The sequence below is a fragment of the Micropterus salmoides genome, unplaced genomic scaffold (assembly GCF_014851395.1).
Source record: "Micropterus salmoides isolate LMB-PRFRI ecotype aquatic unplaced genomic scaffold, ASM1485139v1 Ms_hic_scaffold_1, whole genome shotgun sequence".
Classification (NCBI taxonomy): Eukaryota; Metazoa; Chordata; class Actinopteri; order Centrarchiformes; family Centrarchidae; genus Micropterus; species Micropterus salmoides.
The window spans coordinates 6,655,718-6,672,906 of record NW_024040040.1 but is presented as its reverse complement, the minus strand read 5'-3'; the positions used below and the strand labels follow the sequence as shown (position 1 = coordinate 6,672,906).

General features: G+C 41.5%; 2 protein-coding genes across 2 annotated transcripts; both read left to right on the top strand.

The window, feature by feature from the left end:
* The first annotated feature begins 2,075 nt into the window (after positions 1-2,075).
* cep70 (centrosomal protein 70) lies at positions 2,076-9,569 on the top strand. Its single transcript, XM_038715663.1, has 17 exons — positions 2,076-2,178; positions 2,710-2,730; positions 3,126-3,225; positions 3,441-3,564; positions 5,502-5,682; positions 5,792-5,967; positions 6,254-6,313; positions 6,595-6,694; positions 6,771-6,859; positions 6,937-7,014; positions 7,972-8,059; positions 8,182-8,334; positions 8,456-8,608; positions 8,798-8,966; positions 9,060-9,168; positions 9,263-9,342; positions 9,433-9,569. The coding sequence occupies exons 1-17, from the start codon at positions 2,092-2,094 to the stop codon at positions 9,489-9,491; spliced, it is 1,827 nt and encodes a 608-aa protein (XP_038571591.1). The 5' UTR covers positions 2,076-2,091; the 3' UTR covers positions 9,492-9,569.
* Positions 9,570-11,679: 2,110 nt separating this feature from the next.
* LOC119900570 (ankyrin repeat domain-containing protein SOWAHC-like) lies at positions 11,680-17,161 on the top strand. The gene is given in 2 exon segments (XM_038715649.1): positions 11,680-12,048; positions 12,051-17,161. Coding segments are annotated over 2 exon segments (1,782 nt in total). The 5' UTR covers positions 11,680-11,873; the 3' UTR covers positions 13,658-17,161.
* The last annotated feature ends 28 nt before the right edge of the window (positions 17,162-17,189 follow it).

Genomic DNA, 17,189 nt, shown 5'->3' with positions numbered 1-17,189 from the left:
GCAGATATGTGTGTTTTTGACGTGATATGGGACAGACATGAAATTGCAAACCAGACACCTTTTTCACATTTTGCTGCCTTCTACACCCGTTAAAAGAGAGTACGTGTCTGAGTATTCTTTTGAAATAATCATATTTAATACATGATTCACCTCTGGCTCCCCCTGTCTAGGTGATCTGAACAGATTTTGCATTCATTTACAAATTGATGAGGAAAAGTTAATGACATATCTGTAGTGGTTCGAGGTTGAGTGAGTGTTAATATAAACATGACAGCAAGCGTACTGACATACAAATGTGTGCTAATGAATGCATCACTCAGTGTAATAACTGTCTTAATTAGCATGTTTAGTTTAACAAAACATGTGGTCAGAGTCAAGTCTTTTGTTTTAAATACGGCTGAGGTTGTTGGACGTCATTTGATATTTTTTTCCAAATCAGCATGTTTTCCTGCAGCCTCGAGAAGATACTGCACCTAAACTGTGCTATTTATTTATTTTCTTTCAAGTGCAGTTGCTTTTTTATTCTCTCTATTATAGATATTGTTTTCATCTTTATTGACCAATTTCAGACTGGTCAGTAATTTAAAGAGATGTTTACATTTTCACATTGCCTGCTGGCAACAACATTTTGAAGAAGTGCTGAAACATATCTGCCATCTTGTGGTAACTAATGTTAAGTACAGGAACAATGTTACTGAGAGCTGCTGCCTGCCTCATTAATAATACTCAAAAAGGAAACATTCAAAGTTAAAGCTTGTTTGAACTAGGTAATCCATCACAGCATGACGTGATGATGTCCTGTTATGTTATCTCTTTCAATCAATCTTAAATAGTCAGTTCAGCCACAAAGAACATGTGAGTTTACGATAATATATTACTTTATCAATCACTTGTAGAGAAAATTCACATTGGCACAGCAGTACAGAGGAATGAAACAACAAGGAACAAAATACAATAAAAGTACTGTATGATCAGTTACTATTCTATGAGTAAATAAATATATTTACACTATATACACACAACATACACTCACATATAATAACATTGTGTGCAGAGATAGATGTGATATGGGATGTTGTATGAGTTGCTCAAAGCATTGAAAAAATGCAATGTGTCTCATCAGAAACAGTGTTAGCACCTCAGGACCAAACCTTGGACAGTTTTAATATAAACTATTATTTGCATTAAAAAAAAAGAATTATGGGCCAAATGCTGACAGATGTTTGGCTTTAGGGCTATAGTTGGGTGTTAAAGAGAAAGTTTCCCTTTGTACTGGTAATTGTAGGATGAACCTCCAGGAAATTACTGAAATGTCCCTCAATTGATGACTGATGCTACAATTGAGTGATAAATCTCTACATGGACATCAAATTAGCTCCTGTCAAATTGTCTCTGAAGGCTAAGATCTATTTGAATTTGTTTGTTGAAATAAATAGCCTTTTGTAAAATAAACAGTATTTGTTATGGCCACTTGTTAACAGCCTTAAATAAGAAGGGGGTAAATAGATTACAGTCAGGGTTAGGAAATGATTTTTAATCCATCCATCCATCCATTGTCAATCACTTATCCTGTAGTACAGTGGAGCCAATCCCAGCTGACATGGGGCGAAAGGCGGGGTACACCCTGGACAGGTCGCCAGTCCTGATTTTTAATGTAATTTGATTAATTTATTTTAATTATTATAAAGGACTGCTTCCATTCCACATGCCTATACTCATAATTAATATAAGTTTTTAATTCTCTACTCCTATTCAGTTTGACACTTCTGTCAACACTGTAGCCTACATATCTAAATGTTTAGATTTGTGTATATATATCGCTATATATTCTACTTACTAATTTTCTATATTTATTTCTTAATATCTTGATATGAAAAGTAAGCAGCCTGAATTTCCTCTCGGGGATCAATAAAGTATTTCTGATTCTGACACAAAGCCATGAATCTCCTCACTGACACGGTAGGTGGCGGCATGAACCTTTAAAGTTAGTTTGCGACTCGCCAACAAACACAGAGAAGAAGAAGAAGAATTAACCCACTCCCATTGGTTTAGTATGATTACGTCAGCGCGCACTTGTTTGAATGACGGAAGATGCGGAAGAGGCGTAAATGTAAAGTAAATAGAAGCTGCGGTGAAACCATCTGCTGTTTTGCAGTTTCAGAAAACTACCAACAATTGGTAACCGACCTCTCCGCATCTTTACTTTTAAAAGTCTGCTAACAGTAACACATTCACAGCTAGAAGGTGGAAGTTAACGATAGCTTTTTAGCTGACGTTAAATTAACCGACCTCTAAAGTTGAAAAAGTTAATGTTACTTGGTTGCAGATATATTTAAGTACTTACTGGGCGTTAATGGGCCATTTGTGGAGGAACTGCATTATGAAATCTAGCTAATTTAGTGCCTGTCATTTCTGTTCCTTTTCGAGAGCGCTTTAAAAAACACTGTTGAATATTAGGCAGTTTAATGTTATTTTAATAAATTAAAAGTGCTTGCTCGGTTAACTACTTCTATGCCGAATTTACCGCAATAACTTCAAGATTCATAAATGGTATTATTTATTTAATTTGAAGTTGTTTTTTTTGTTAGAGACATTCTGTCATCTTTAAATTGCCCATTTTTTAAATTGAGATCCGCATCAACTTAATACTGTACTAACTGGAAGTCACTACTAACTCTAACGCCGTGCATATCGTTTTATTTCCTGCAGTGGGGTGAAACGATGGAGCAGGTAAGTCAACACTGACTAAAATAACATTAATATAGAGGCTTGTGTGTGGAGGGGAGGGGTTCAGAGAGATCATGTAGGAGTAAGTGGATCGCCTTTCATTCATTGAAGTGGCAGTTTCTCCGCAGCAGGAGCTGCAGAAACTTGATCACTTGTTGGTTTTGAAAGGAGGCACCCAAGATGCAATGATAACAACGATGCTCTTGCTAATTTTGCACGGAGTGGAGGACTTTTAAGAATGGACATGGACAGAGGGACAGCTCATTTTTTGCAATCAAGAAATAAGACATATGTTTATTTGTGGACCTGCAGGCAGTTCCAGGTAGAGCTCAGATGTCTTTACCAGGTTCACACTGATGTGATGTTGTTCTGATGGGTTGTGTTTGTCTCTGTTGCAGCAGGAGCAAGTAGAGTGGGATGAAGTGAATAAACTTATGCAGCATCATGGTTTTAAGCCAGTGCATTTTGCAGATCCTTTAGAGAATAAGAGCCTTTCGGGTAAGAGTCAGTGCTTCTTATTCCTTGCCAAAATATCAATTTCTAAATAAGATCTAATTAAATTAATTGAAGGAAATAACTAATTTTCTTCTTTGTAGCATTTCTCGCTCAGTAGTTTATTCTTGTCTGCATACTGTACATTTGGCTTTGGGAAGCTTGAGTTTTATACTCATTAGTGAAGCCTCTCGGTCCCGTGACTCCTCATGTGTCCTTAGATTTGGTTCTGCTGGACAAGAAGTCAGCTGGTGAGATCAGGACGACTCTGAGGACGATGCTCACAGACTCTGAGAGAAGGCAGACCCTCATCCAGGAGCTCATCAAGGCTAACAACCAACTCAAGTAAGTCAAACAATGATGCAGTCACTCATTCCCCTCAGATATGTTGATCTTTATACTAAGTACCAACCTCCTGGACCATCTGTTTCATTAATCACTGCCACCTTTTGCCCAAAACAGTGGCGTGTTCATTTGTGGTGAATGGAAAAAACGGCGGGGGTTAAAAATGTAAGGTTTTTAGAGGGTTTGAATCTGCATGGATGTCGTGATGAAGGCATGCAGGCACCTTACTTCACTTTGTCTTCCATTCAGAGAAATAACCCAGACATTTTAATTGCAGCAGTCATACATTAGTGTTATGTGAGGTACAAAGGCCCAATAATGTTGGTTAGTTTTGTTTGCTGCAACAATATTACAACGGCATTCAGGAACCAAGTGTGTTTTCATGCATATATTTATGTTATTCTGTTTTTATTTATGTTAATAAGGCCTACAAACACTTACAGGATGTGACTGTACAGCTACTGGAAACATACATCTTTTATTGCTGATGTTCAGCTCACTCTTAAGGTCCTGGGAGATGATTGTGCCCAGGAAGCGGAACACATAGTAATGGGGGAGGGTGGGACTGAGCTCTTCCTGAAATCAGCAGGAATCATCTCCACTGTCTGCAGAGCATTGAGCTCCGGGTAGTTCTGGCTGCACCAGGTCACCAGATGGTCGATCTCCCACCTGTGGTCGGACCCATCCCCACCAGAGATGAGCCCAATGAGGGTGGTGTCATCTGCAAACTTCAGGAGCTTGACGGGCTGGTTACTGGTGATGATGGTGTTGAAGGCTGAAATCCACAAACAGGATCCTGGCGTAGGTTCCTCGGGAGTCCAGGTGCTGGAGGATGAAGTGAAGGGCCACGTTAACTGCATCATCTACAGACCTGTTGGCTCTGTTGACGAACTGCGATGGCTCTATAGTCGTTAAGTCCTGTGGTCCTTGTTTTTTTGAGTACGGGATGATGGTGGAGGATTTTAAACAGGCTGGCACATGGCATGTACCCAGTGAGATGTTGAAGAATATCTGAGGCAGCTGATCGGCACAGTGCTTCAGGTTGGATGGAGGCCCCAGGTCCCTGCTCAGGGAGGTGATCGAGGGTCACGGGGGCTGGTGTCAGAACTGTCCTATTGTCTTTCAAAGCAATAGCAGGCCAGGTTGTTAATGGAGTGGGGGCCTTTAGGTTTCTAGTCTGGGGAAACTGAATTTTAACAACGTGCGCTAAAACACAGAGGCAGCCATCTGCAGCGCCATGTTGGCAATAGCAGTATGTAGACTCCATCATGTCCTCGTCCTGGAATGTATGAAACAATTCAAAGTGAAGTAAAACAGTGGAAGCACAGCTGAGGGAATGCTCCAGTGCATACATGCCTGCAGCATGGATTACTGCAGGTGTATCTATTTAATAATGGATATGTAGTGTGTGTCGACCACCTGTCCTCCTGTCATCTAATCTCATCAGCATCAGATGAGTATCACAGAGATGCGCCTCCTGAGTGCTACAGCTCAGTGCAGGTATGAAGTGACGAAAGGGAAACCAGCTGACTGTATTACGGTCGTATTTCAGTCATTTAGTCAGATGAAATACTGTAGTTAGAAGCCTCTTGGGTTACATCACCATTAGTAAATCACATTATGTGCTCTTTGTTTTCAATTTGGCTCTTGTGAGTCCTCCGTATTCATGGAAGCACATTAGTAGATCTTGGGAGTACTCTTTTAAACTGCGTAATACCGACAGTTTGCACCGAATGTCTCATTTTGTCATATATTTGTTTATTTGACAGCAAAGTAACTGTAAATGAGACAGTTTTTCATCCATTGTCCTTGGCCAGTTTTTAAAATGGCAATCTAAAATAAAATGACTTATTACAGACAGATACGATGAATAATAAATAGTAACGACTAACTTGTTGCATTTTGAGAGTGAACCTTTTCTGTGTGTGTGTGTTTAGAGAGGAGGTTCATGAGCACATGGGTCGAGCAGCTCAGCAGTCTCAGAGGGCCGCAGAGCTGGAGGGGCTGCTGGACGTGGTAAAGACCAGAGTCCAGGACCTTGAGGACCGCTACCTCGGCAAGGCTGTCCAGCAGCACAGCCACACCCAACAGCTGCAGCAGGAAAAACAAGAAGCACAGGTATGTCAACAGACTTACATGAAAGATAGATAGATATAGATATGATGCTCAGTTTGTACACACCGGATACATATATGATTCATTATTTTGGGAAATGTTATCTTTCTAGAAGCTGTGTCAGGTTCTGGAGGAGAAGCTGTCTAAACAGAGGGAGGAGGCAGCTCAGCTTCAGAGGAAACTTTATTTCACCGTCAAAGAAGAAGAGCGACGATTGGCTCAACAGAGTCAGACTTTCCAGCGCATCTGCAACAAAGTCAGCCAGCAGAACTCCGCAGCAGACCAGCAGTAAGAACATGATATCTTCTCTTTGCTGGCTTGTAAAATATGAGCACATGGTGATTTTATCAAAGGTATTGATTCTTTTGTTAGTATTGGTTGCATTAGGCTATGGCAGCATGAAGTATGTGAGGCGTGGGGCTAGGAGAGTCGGACACAATGTTTGCAGAAATTGTACCTTAAGGTCCAATTACTCGCTTTTTCCCCAGCTTTCAAATGCATCATGCAGACTTCCTCAGACAGATGTCTGTGATTGAGTTGATTGCTACTTGTTTTCTGGTGCTTCTGTCTGCAGGGTGTTGGATGTGATTGACTTCTATGAAACTAAAATGACTCAGATGATGGATGAGCTCAGGTAAGCGTGCTTCTCAAACACTGGCTTCAGAGTAGAATATTATGAGGCTGTAGTGGCAGGTGGCGTAGTTCAGTGGACTGCTGCCTTTTTTGGCTCACTGTAGCCCAGATCAACCTGGCATTGTGTTTACGCTGGCTGCATCCTGTCAGGCACACTGTGTTAGTCACTAGTATGCTAGAGCAGTGATTCCCAGCCCAACAAGGGCGATAAACCTAAAAAATAGCAAGATTACAACTGGGGCAGGAAGAAAAAACAAAAATTTCTGAACAATTTCACCCCAGATCTGTGAAAGGACGACCAGAAGGATCTCAAGTGGCTCATCAGACAAGAATCAAGAAAGCGTCCAGTAATGTTACTCCATCTTTCAAAACCATTCTGAAGGTACCGTGAGAAATGTTTATTTATTTTCAAAGTAGTTTCCCCTGAAGCCGCAGGTAACATTCTTGCGTTTCTTCAGGCGTACCAAGAACAGCAAAAGGAAAGCAAAGCTGAGATAGAAGAGCTAAAGAGGGAGACGGAGCGCCTGAAGCAAGAGTTGCAGACAAGGTGCGTGTTCATCCAGCTTGAAGCAAGTGCATGTGCCGGCGTATCAGTATTCATGCTGACTGTGTTCATCTGCGCAGGCCGACACTCAGAGAAGTGAAGATCTACAAACACAAGCTCCGCCGTTTGGAGGGGTTACACAAACAAAATAACACAAGGTAGGAACACCAGTGAGTGAAAGACTGCTGTAAATCTACTCGCTGTGCCCAAGATGTGAGGAGGGCAGCTATATCTGTGTATCAGATGCATGATGCCTTCAGGTGTGGTTGTGTTACCATGTAAATAAGAATACCACGTTCATAAGAGTCCATTTAAACCATCCACTGATGTGGTTATTATGGCTTGGTTTGTTTTTTGTTTTTTTTGTCCAAGTTAAAAGAAAGGAAGATGGCCATTCACTGTATTTAATGTCAGAAATTTCAGAAACATAACTGTTTATTATTCCTATAGATTCTTAGTTCCTGAAACATAAATCTTTATTATTTTACATGCACTCTACCGGTCAAAAAAAATAACATTTTTAGATATAAAATTAACAATTAAATTAAGTATGTTTGTTCATTATTTCACTGTAGGATCAACTGACGACCAGCTGCTCTGTCTTCCCTCATTTATTTTTAGTTTTTTAGTGGCAATATTGCACAAACAAAGCTTCTGAGAGTGTATTAACACAGGCTGTTCCAAGGTTGGGACATCAACTTTCAAGGCTTCATTTATTTCCACTGGTACAGAATAACTTGAAGTTGTTAACTCATTACTTTATTCCTGAAAATGGTATATATCTGAAATTTACTTTACCGTCTGTGGTTATTCTGAAATACTGCAGTTTGCTGCTTTCTAGTGTACAGGGTGCTCTCGTCTGCAACACTAAAACAATTAGCGCATATGAAACAAATTGCATTCAAAGTGTTAATGAAGGATATTTAAAGTGCCTATAAGCTGTGACAAGTAGATTTTGCTAAAGGGGTCGTAAGCCCAACCTGTTCTTAAGCTTTTTAAAGCACAGTGAACATATTTGCCGCACTGGGCAAGTGAATGAAGGGCCAAACTCTTTAACTATTGGATTGTAAGTGTCCAGGGACTGATTTAATCAGAAGCACCACCCATTTTTGCAGATTGCCTAAAGAAGACGACACAACTGAGACCAGTGAGAGCATCAGTGACCAAGCCAGGGAGGCCGGCCTGTGTGGCCACTATCACCATGTAAGCATACTGTTTGATTCCACAAGGAAGGTTTCCTGTCTTCTCTCTACTGGGGTTCAACCCTCATTTTCTAAAATATGATTTCCTAACTGAACACTTCTCCTACTTTTCCTGAATTCCAGCTGTTGAATGAGATCAGTGCTGTTGTGACCAATCCCAGCGCTCCGTTACGACTGCACAGACAGAAACCCTCTTCTGTTGGTTTGGAGCCGGCTGAGTTTCAGACTCTCCTCCCCTCTCTGGAAGTCTGGGCCCAGCAGCTCCACCTACTGAAGGTAAACGCCACTATCAGTATCTTCACCCCAGTCTAAGCGAGCTTCTTGCTGATCATTCAGAATGTGTCTCCAGATTTTCTACCTTTGCTTTACCTTTCTTTTCATATGTGTATATTGGCAGGATCTGCAGCAGGGTTTAAACAAACTGAGTGACAGGCTGATGCCCTGGCAGCCGTCTCACGGTGGCTGTAACGCTGCGGAAGCTGTGAAGGTGGAGGACATGATGTTGCTGGTGGACACCATGCTGGAAAACGCCTCCACTGACAATGAGAAAGTAGGACACTACTTTGTTCTACTTGCTCAAGGTGTTGTTTAATACGTTCCATGGTGCTTTGATGGCCGTATGCACTTGCAGCAGCCTTTAAGACCTGCTGCAAGTGCCCCTTTTTATAGCTCTAATCAACCCAGATCCAGGACAAGCCAGGCAACGTACTGTATTTAAACGTTTTTAACTGTTTGCTAGGTGCTGAGGAGTCCCACTCGATACACTCTGGGCTCCATGGTGTCTCACTTCCAGAAGCTGTTTGACGTGACCTCCCTCAGCGGAGTGTACCCGCGTATGAACGAGGTCTACACCAGGCTGGGAGAGATGACCAACACCATGAGGAATCTCCGAGATGAGCTACAGCTAGGTAACCTTCAGCTGGAATCTGAGCCGGTCAGTGCTGGGTGTTTGCACAGCAGGAATGAAATGACTGAGTTGCTTCTTTGTGGTGTTGTGTCAGACAGCAGGGCTCCTTCTTCAGAGGTGGTGAACCAGGTGGCCAGACTTGTTTCCTCCACGGGTCACGCTGCTGGTTTCCATGATCTGCTGGCAGATGTTGACATCGACAGGTTCACATACACAGAAACCACACATATTATCTGGAATATCAAAGGCTTTTACTGCAGGGCTGAAGTTTTCTTTCTCTTTGCTTTTGTTTTCCAGCATCATCGTCAAAGTGAAGCAGCACGAGGAGTTCTTTCCTGCTTTCCATGCCCTCATTATGGACATTTTACAGACTCTGGGTAAGTATCAAACACTAATCTGAATATCATGTCATAAACAGGGCTTAATGTGAATCTTCATGTGGCTGAATCTTCTGCTTTGTGTTTCAGGAGTGAGTCAGCTGGACGACATCCTTCCAGCTCTGCAGTCTTTGAAACAAACCGCCTAATGACACGCTGCTTTGTTAAATGTAATGTTTGTGGTTCGTTAGATTTTCGTTTTTAATAAAAGACTTTAAACTCTCCATATGCACAGTGTGTGATGTTGAAGTGTAGCCGGGTAAAATTCTTATGGTCTTCCCTGCCATAACCCCCAGCATGCATCTCTCAGAACGGCCGGGGAGAGACACGGCCCCTCCCCGACCCTGTTACTTCAGGAATGTCTCAGATGATCCGGGTACCGGCAACGGATGGGATTTGAACCCGGAGACGCCGCACCAATGGCACAGACAATCTCAACACGCCACCGAATACCCTTCACCATGGCGCCTTCTCTCTGGGCGCTTTTATCACTTCACATTAGGAGTTGCGCCTTAAAATTCACTGAGCCTTGATAAGGATCGAACCCACAACCTCTGAACTTCAAAGCCAGCCGCTATCTCAACGAGCTACAGGACCAGACACTTTAATTTTCTTTCGTAGAGCTCTTGACTTTTTCTTTTCTGGCAGTTGCTCTTCAAAAATCACTGAGCCGCGATAAGCATCGAACCCAGAACCTCCATGAAGTGCTTTCACCTTGAGCTATCTGACCAGACACTTCACCTGTAATTCTTGACTTTTTCTTTTAGGAGTTCAACTTCAAAACTCACTGAGCCTCCATAAGGATTGAACCCACAACCCCTGAACCTCAAACTCGCCCACTACCAGGCTGAGCTATTAGACAAGAAAGATGCGCTGAGTTTCCTGGTGCTTTTCACTCTTTCATTTAAACATCAGCTTTTTAAAATATTCATCATCAGCTGAGATTCTAACCCAGATAAGATATCCACACAACCCTCTATCAACCTGAGTTAACGGCCTTCAGACCTTCGAGCTCTCCTCTGTGGTGAATTTTATCGTACAGCAGCATTCAGTCGAAACCACAACCTTTAAAGATCAGGTATCTTTTTCCAGATATTGTCTTTTAATTCCTTTTGCCTTATGGCATCAACACCGGAGAGCTCACAAGTCTTTGGGTTGGACATCAGTTTTTAAAATGGAGGGTCAATCAGGGAGTTCTGGTTCCTGTAGGATAAGAACGTATTTTTTTATCAAACTTTATTTGAACATAAGTACAAAGACAAACTCCCTGTAGTACAAACCAGACAATGTTTCCAGTCCAAGGTGAATCACACTGTATGTATATAGTATGCAGTATAACTATATTTATAGTTACATAACTTTAGTAGCATACCTTTATTTACAGTTGTATTCACAGTTAAAAAACTTTATTTATTGTTGATTATACTTTAGTAACATTTTCAATGGGGGACTTTTACTTGAATATTTTTAGTGTGGCATTAGTACTTAAGTACCACAATCCAAAATGATGATTTTGCTTCATTCTGTCAGTTTTAAGATTTCAAGTTATTTTGTAACTTTCATAAAATGTACAAAACAATCTTTAATAATTTATTTTTTTTATCTATTAAAATCTATCTATAATAATCTATTTTATACCAAGTCCATGAACCGCACATCTGTGTTAGCATTTTCCATTTAAAAGTTTAACTGAGTATATTAAATCATATATCATTTGAAAGTTTGTTTTCTATAGCACAATATTAGTTCATTTATCCTAATTAGCCTATATATCTATAAGCGATGTGTTCATGTGACAAACAGTAATGTTTATTCTAAGTTTCTAATTAGCATTAGCTAATCTTTAACAGCTGTTTCCTCAAAATGGCAAAAAACGAAAAAGGGCTCCATCACATATATATAGTATATTTTTAATAAATGCATGGAAAAACAATATTTGATATGCCGTTCTGTAAATGTCTGGCTGGTATATTATCACAAACAAAAGAAAAATGTGTGCTGGAAAATGGATTTGTGTGATATGCAAATCAGTGCATATTTAATGAGGAAATAACTTATTTGCATAGGCTCATAAAAAAAAATTTAAACATAAAAAAGTAACCTAATTAAAAAAAAAAAAAAGAAAAAAAGCTTCTATGTATGTATCAGCTTGTAAAGTTTCATTGTGATATGTGATTCTTTTTCAAACATAATCATGTCGAAACATGTCAATAATTTTTAAGTTTATAACAACAATTATAACGTTTTTAATTATTCAACCCCCCCCCCCCAACAAATGAAATGGTACGGCCGGGTAGTGGATTCAGTCCCTAGGAGGCGGAGAGCGTCTGACGGTAGAAATAAAACACAGAGAAAAGGTGGACCTCAGTCTTTGGCAACGTTAGGATCTACTTTTTTAATTTCTACACCGAGGGATAGCTCGGTGGATGTGTCGGGACGGGACGGGAGCCTACGGCAGGCAGGAGAGCATGTCCGTCGCTACAGCGTGATAAAACTGTTAAAAAGTGGTCGTATTAGTAGTTTTTTTTACAATGGCTGCAGAGTGTACTCAAGAGGCGATTCTGGGGTTTCTGAAGGACAAAGGGGGCAAAGTGAAAAACACGGATTTAATTGAGCATTTTAAGGCTGTGTTCCCCGAGGAGCCTGAGAAGAGGGCGGCTGTGCGCGAGAGGTTTAAAAACCACGTTGACGACGTTGCTTTCGTAAAACGGAGAGTGGAGTTAAGTATGTCTGCCTTAAGAAAAAGTTTCGCTGCTCAGTGAAGGGTGTCAGCAACGGGACGGATAGGGAGCCAGCTCACCGTTATTATCCCGCAGACAGCAGGCGGGTTAGTGGGAATGACGCAGTGGCGGATGCGGCCCCGCAAAGCCCCGCCGGCGGTGACGTTCAGCCGCAGGTAACACCTGCCTCAGGTCTCGGAAGTGACAAGCAGGTGACATTTCCGCATGGTTTGTCTCCTGCAACCATTTTGCCGGACAAAACGGATGACAAAAGTAAGAGTCATAAGTTTGTTTGTGTAGTTGAGGAGGTGGGCAGCAGCTCAGGTGAGATGGGGAACAGAGAAAGCTTTCGAAAAGAGAGGAAGGAGTCCAAGAAGGAGCGTGTTGGAAAAGGGCCTGACATACCAGAAATTGCAGTGATTGAAGTTTCGCCTCTCCCTGCAGCGGGACCCGTGTTCACCCTGCCTGGGCCTGTACAAACTGGTATTACAGGACAGGTAGACGCGGCCACCTCTGGACTCGATCCCAAAGACCGGCAGGTTGAGACTGAGTCTCAAACAGTAGACGGCCTGAAGGAAGCGGAGCAGATTAATGTGGCGACCAGGCGGCGAAACACTAAAGGATCCAAGCACAGATTCAGACAGCAGCAGCCAGACGAAGAGAAGGATGAACGGCAGTTGGATGAGCGTAGTTTGTCTGGGAGTGAAGGGAACATCACCCCGATAAGCAGCCGCAAACACTTCATCAAGGTCATGGTGAGCAGATCCCCCCAGTTGAGGCGGAGCATGGTGTTACGTAACTCTGTTCACCTGTCCTCCAGGGATGACAGTGACTCCGTTTCCTTGGCTTCCTCCAACCAGGACGACGACAGGGCCTCAGTCGCTCTGGACCCGCTGGAGCATGAGTGGATGGTGTGTGCTTCGGACGGGGAGTGGGGCAGCATGTACGGCCTCCTCACCCAAGAGCCCAGCCTCGTCCTGAGGAAGGACTTTGTCACCGGTTTTACTTGCCTGCACTGGGCGGCCAAGCACGGCAAGCCTGAGCTGATAGCCCTGATCATCAACTTCGCCAAACAGCACAATGTTCCCATCAGCGTTGATGTTCGATCCAACACCGGCTACACGCCGCTGCACATCGCTGCCATGCACAACCACATGGAGGTGGTGAAGCTCCTGGTGGGGGCCTACAACACAGATGTGGAGATCAGAGACTACAGCGGGAGGAAGGCCTGCCAGTACCTCACTGACAACGTGAGTGTGGACATACGGGACATCATAGGAGCATACGAGTGTTCTGAGTCAGAGAACGCCGACCCCAGGGATGGAGGCCGCTGGAGGTTCTCTAAGGTTCTCCAGTCTAACCTGAAGCCGCTCAGGCTCCTCAACCCCAGTAACTGTGACTCTGTGGACGGGGAGCCCCGAGAGAAACCCCTCAGGAGGAAGTCTTCGCTCAGCAGGATGAAGCCCAAACTGCAGAGGCTTCGCGCGAGGACGTCTCAGATTGTCCACAGCACGTCGTTCCGTGACTCAGAGGAGCTGGACGGGTCAGCGAAAGGTTCCTTCAAGTCCAGACCCAAGACACATTTCTTTGGGTGAGATCGGTACTGACACAGGACAGGAAACGGTGTACAGGGATGTCGACAGGTACAGAATTTTTGCAGAAATGTGGCAAAAGACAATTTTTTTGTTGCATTGGAAAAACTGGGTCACAAGAACAAATCGCAGCTTCTTTTTTTTTTTTTTTTACGGTGCAGCTGATTCTTTGCGTTGAATACAGCATCTCAAAATGTGTAAAACAATCAGCAAATCCTTTTTTCCTTGATGTCTTCCTATCGACAGCTAGTAGTCACATACATTGATTTTCATTTACTCCGGTCAAAGGTTTTAGAACGGCCGCGTCTTTCTAGTTTGTATGTAAATATAAGTCCAGTGAAAAAAACCTTGATGACGCCAAAGTAAGCAGCAAACCGACAAAGTTAAAAACAACATTCACACCACCAAAACAGACATTTTCAGATATAAAATTAACAAAAATTAAGGAGTTTTGTTCAATATTTCACTGTAGGATCAACTGCTCTGTCTTCCTTTATGCCTTTCTAGTTGCAATATAGTCGGAACAGCTGCAGAAATTTGTTTTTGCATCAAGGCATTTCAAGTTCTTCATTTACTTCCATTGCTGCAGAATAACCAAAGAAGGTAACAACAAAGTTAAGGCTGTGTAAAAACACACTTTGTTTGTACAATATTGCTACTAGGAAGGCAGTTAATGAAGGAAGACAGACCAGGTGTGCATCTGTTGATCCTACAGTTAAATAATAAACAAACACATACATACACAACAATACAATTTAATTGTTAATTTTATCTCTGAAAACGTCTCAGTTTTGGTGACATAACCTTTGTTTTTAACTTTGGCAGTTTGCTGCTTTCCTTTTTTACCATTTAAAGGTTTTTCTCTGGACTTGAACTACTTATATTTCAATACAAACTAGAATAATGGGGCTGTTCTTAAACTGTTGACCGGCAGTGTAAATGCAAATATATTTGTTTTTATTTAACCAGATGATCTCATTGAGATCACCTGGCAGCATACTGACAGAGCAGAGTTACAGAGTTACCAGACACACCCGCCAAAACCAAAGGACGTTCAATGACTCTTTAAGATCTACAAATAAACACTAAGACTAATTAAAAGTACAGTTGTTACATAGGTTTAAAGGAATTAGTTATTTTAAAAGCAGTGACAACAATTTATATGCGTTTAGTTCCAAGTCTTTCGTATGTAATAATGGTAGCACAGGCAAAAATGCAATTAAGCCTCTTAGCAGCGCACTTAATTGGTATTTATTTTAGTTTTTCCTCTTTCAGGTAGTTTTGTTCATTCTGAAAATGCTTTTCCACTACAGAATCATCGCAGTGGGAACATCCCAGTAACATACTGTGTATCACTCATTTATGGCTCCATGATCTATCACAAATGCACATTGTGTTACAAAAGCTAGATTAGATGTTAGCACATACTGTAGATGGTGACGCGACTGCGGGTCAGCCTGCTTCTCTTTATCCTCTAAAGCCTCTTGACCTTGAGTCTGTAATCGTGACCACTGCTGGCAGATTTCTGTGTCACAAGGGGGTCGTGTGACGCCAGAGCAGTGGCATTGAGAGAGAGGTTGGTCTTGCTTTTCATATTTTACATGGCCAACATTTTAATGGTGACTCAACATTTGGGGCCAACAGGCGTGTCCTGGAATTACAAAAGCCATCTGGAGAGGGTTAAATCCAGTAAATCCTCTGGTTAAGAAACCGCACAGCACTGACGTTTACACACGGTTTACTCAACAGGGATGTTGCAGAACGTACAATATTCTGCTTTAATAAATGTGTTGCCAGACTGGAAAACAACACGATCAAAACAACCCCAACCAAGCACAGAAACACTTTGTCCAGTCATGAAATGGTACTTAGTAGTAATCCGGTGACACAGCAGGGTTATGAATCACACATGTAATCCACAGCATGCTGCCTCAGGTCAAAACCTGACCCACTGAACAGGCTCTGCATGTAAAGCTGCGCTAAGGTTCTCACCTGGAGGCCCGAGGAGATGAAGGTTTAAATGCTCACATTTCTTTATTGAAGGTGCATTTAATAATGGTGTCATAGGTGCAACCTCAAAAATACCGTGGAAAAGTTCACTGTGAGCGCCAGAACCAGACTGAGAGATTAAAGGTTCAGGAAACCTTTGCAGGTGTTTTGAGTTAACTAGCTGATTAGAGATCTTCTCAGGTCGACACTTCTGTATTATAAATGATTTATTTTAACATTTTGAGCTACTGGAGTTTTGATTTCTATGAGCTGTAAGCCGTAATCTTCAAAATTAAAACAAAAAAAAAGGCTTCACTTTATGTGTAATGAAGCTAGAATACATGAAAATTGAACTTTTTGAGTTAAATTACTGAAGAAAATGAACTTTTCCATGATACTCTAAGTTTTTGAGATGCACCTGATGGTGTGTAAGGACAGACTGGATCAGTGGATCATCTCGCTTTTTTAAAATCTGTCCAGTGTTTCCACATGAGGAATCCAAGACTGCCTCTCAACCTGTTCAGGGTCTACAAGAAGTAATTATACAGCACAGTTCATTTATTCCGATACTGTCTGGACAGAGGATATAATATCCTTTAATTTGGCCTGAAATAAGTGACACTTAATGTAGTCTCCAGTGGAACCAGGCTATATCTTGACCAATATATCAGTATTGGTGTATATGTCAGCTGATAAGTACAAACAGTACAGTATATTTCAGTAGAGAAATGTCAAATATATATTATGTTTGAGGTCAAAACAGTGTTTTCATTAGATAGTCTGTCCACCAGAAAAGTAATTTCAGGGATGTTTCTGCTCTGTATTAACTCGAATATCGGTTTGAGATCAAATTAAAATTTTCACTTTAAGGTTTATGTGTATGTGTATGTGCCACAGTGTATGGAAGCCGCTTCCTGCCGAGTATTTGAATCAGTCGTAACGCTCGGACTGGCCAAACTAGAAGTATCTCATCATTTTGACATTAAAAGATGTGACTTATTTTCTCACAGTATTGTGTTTTAGAATTGACTTTACCAAGTCATCCTTTTTAGATACTCATGAGAATTCATATTTTTATATCATTCCTAACTTTTTATGTATTTGTTGATTTCGGTGTGGCATTGCGTAGCTTTCTTCTTCAGGTATTGAGGCCCATACTAAGCGGTGCTTAAAGGAAAAGCTGGCTGCATCGCTTTGTATTTAAGTTGGAAATTGATTAATACAGTGTGACGTTGCTCATTTCTATGTAACAAATCATCATAGATTATTTTTGTACCTACGATTTTCCCTGACTCGATGGCACCTTTTAATCTTTTTTATTACATCTTTGCACATTTGAACAAAATCAGCTCTTAGACTTGCACATTATAATCTGGTACATAACAAAGCTTTGCTTTTAAAGAGCTCAAACAAAAGTGACTGTTTACTTGGGTTACTTGTACTTATGGGGGCTGTTTCAATGATTTGTATGTTTGATTACAGATTTAATAAATAACATTGCACATCATTGCACTTGAATAAAGGACTTTGTTTGTGATTTGACCTT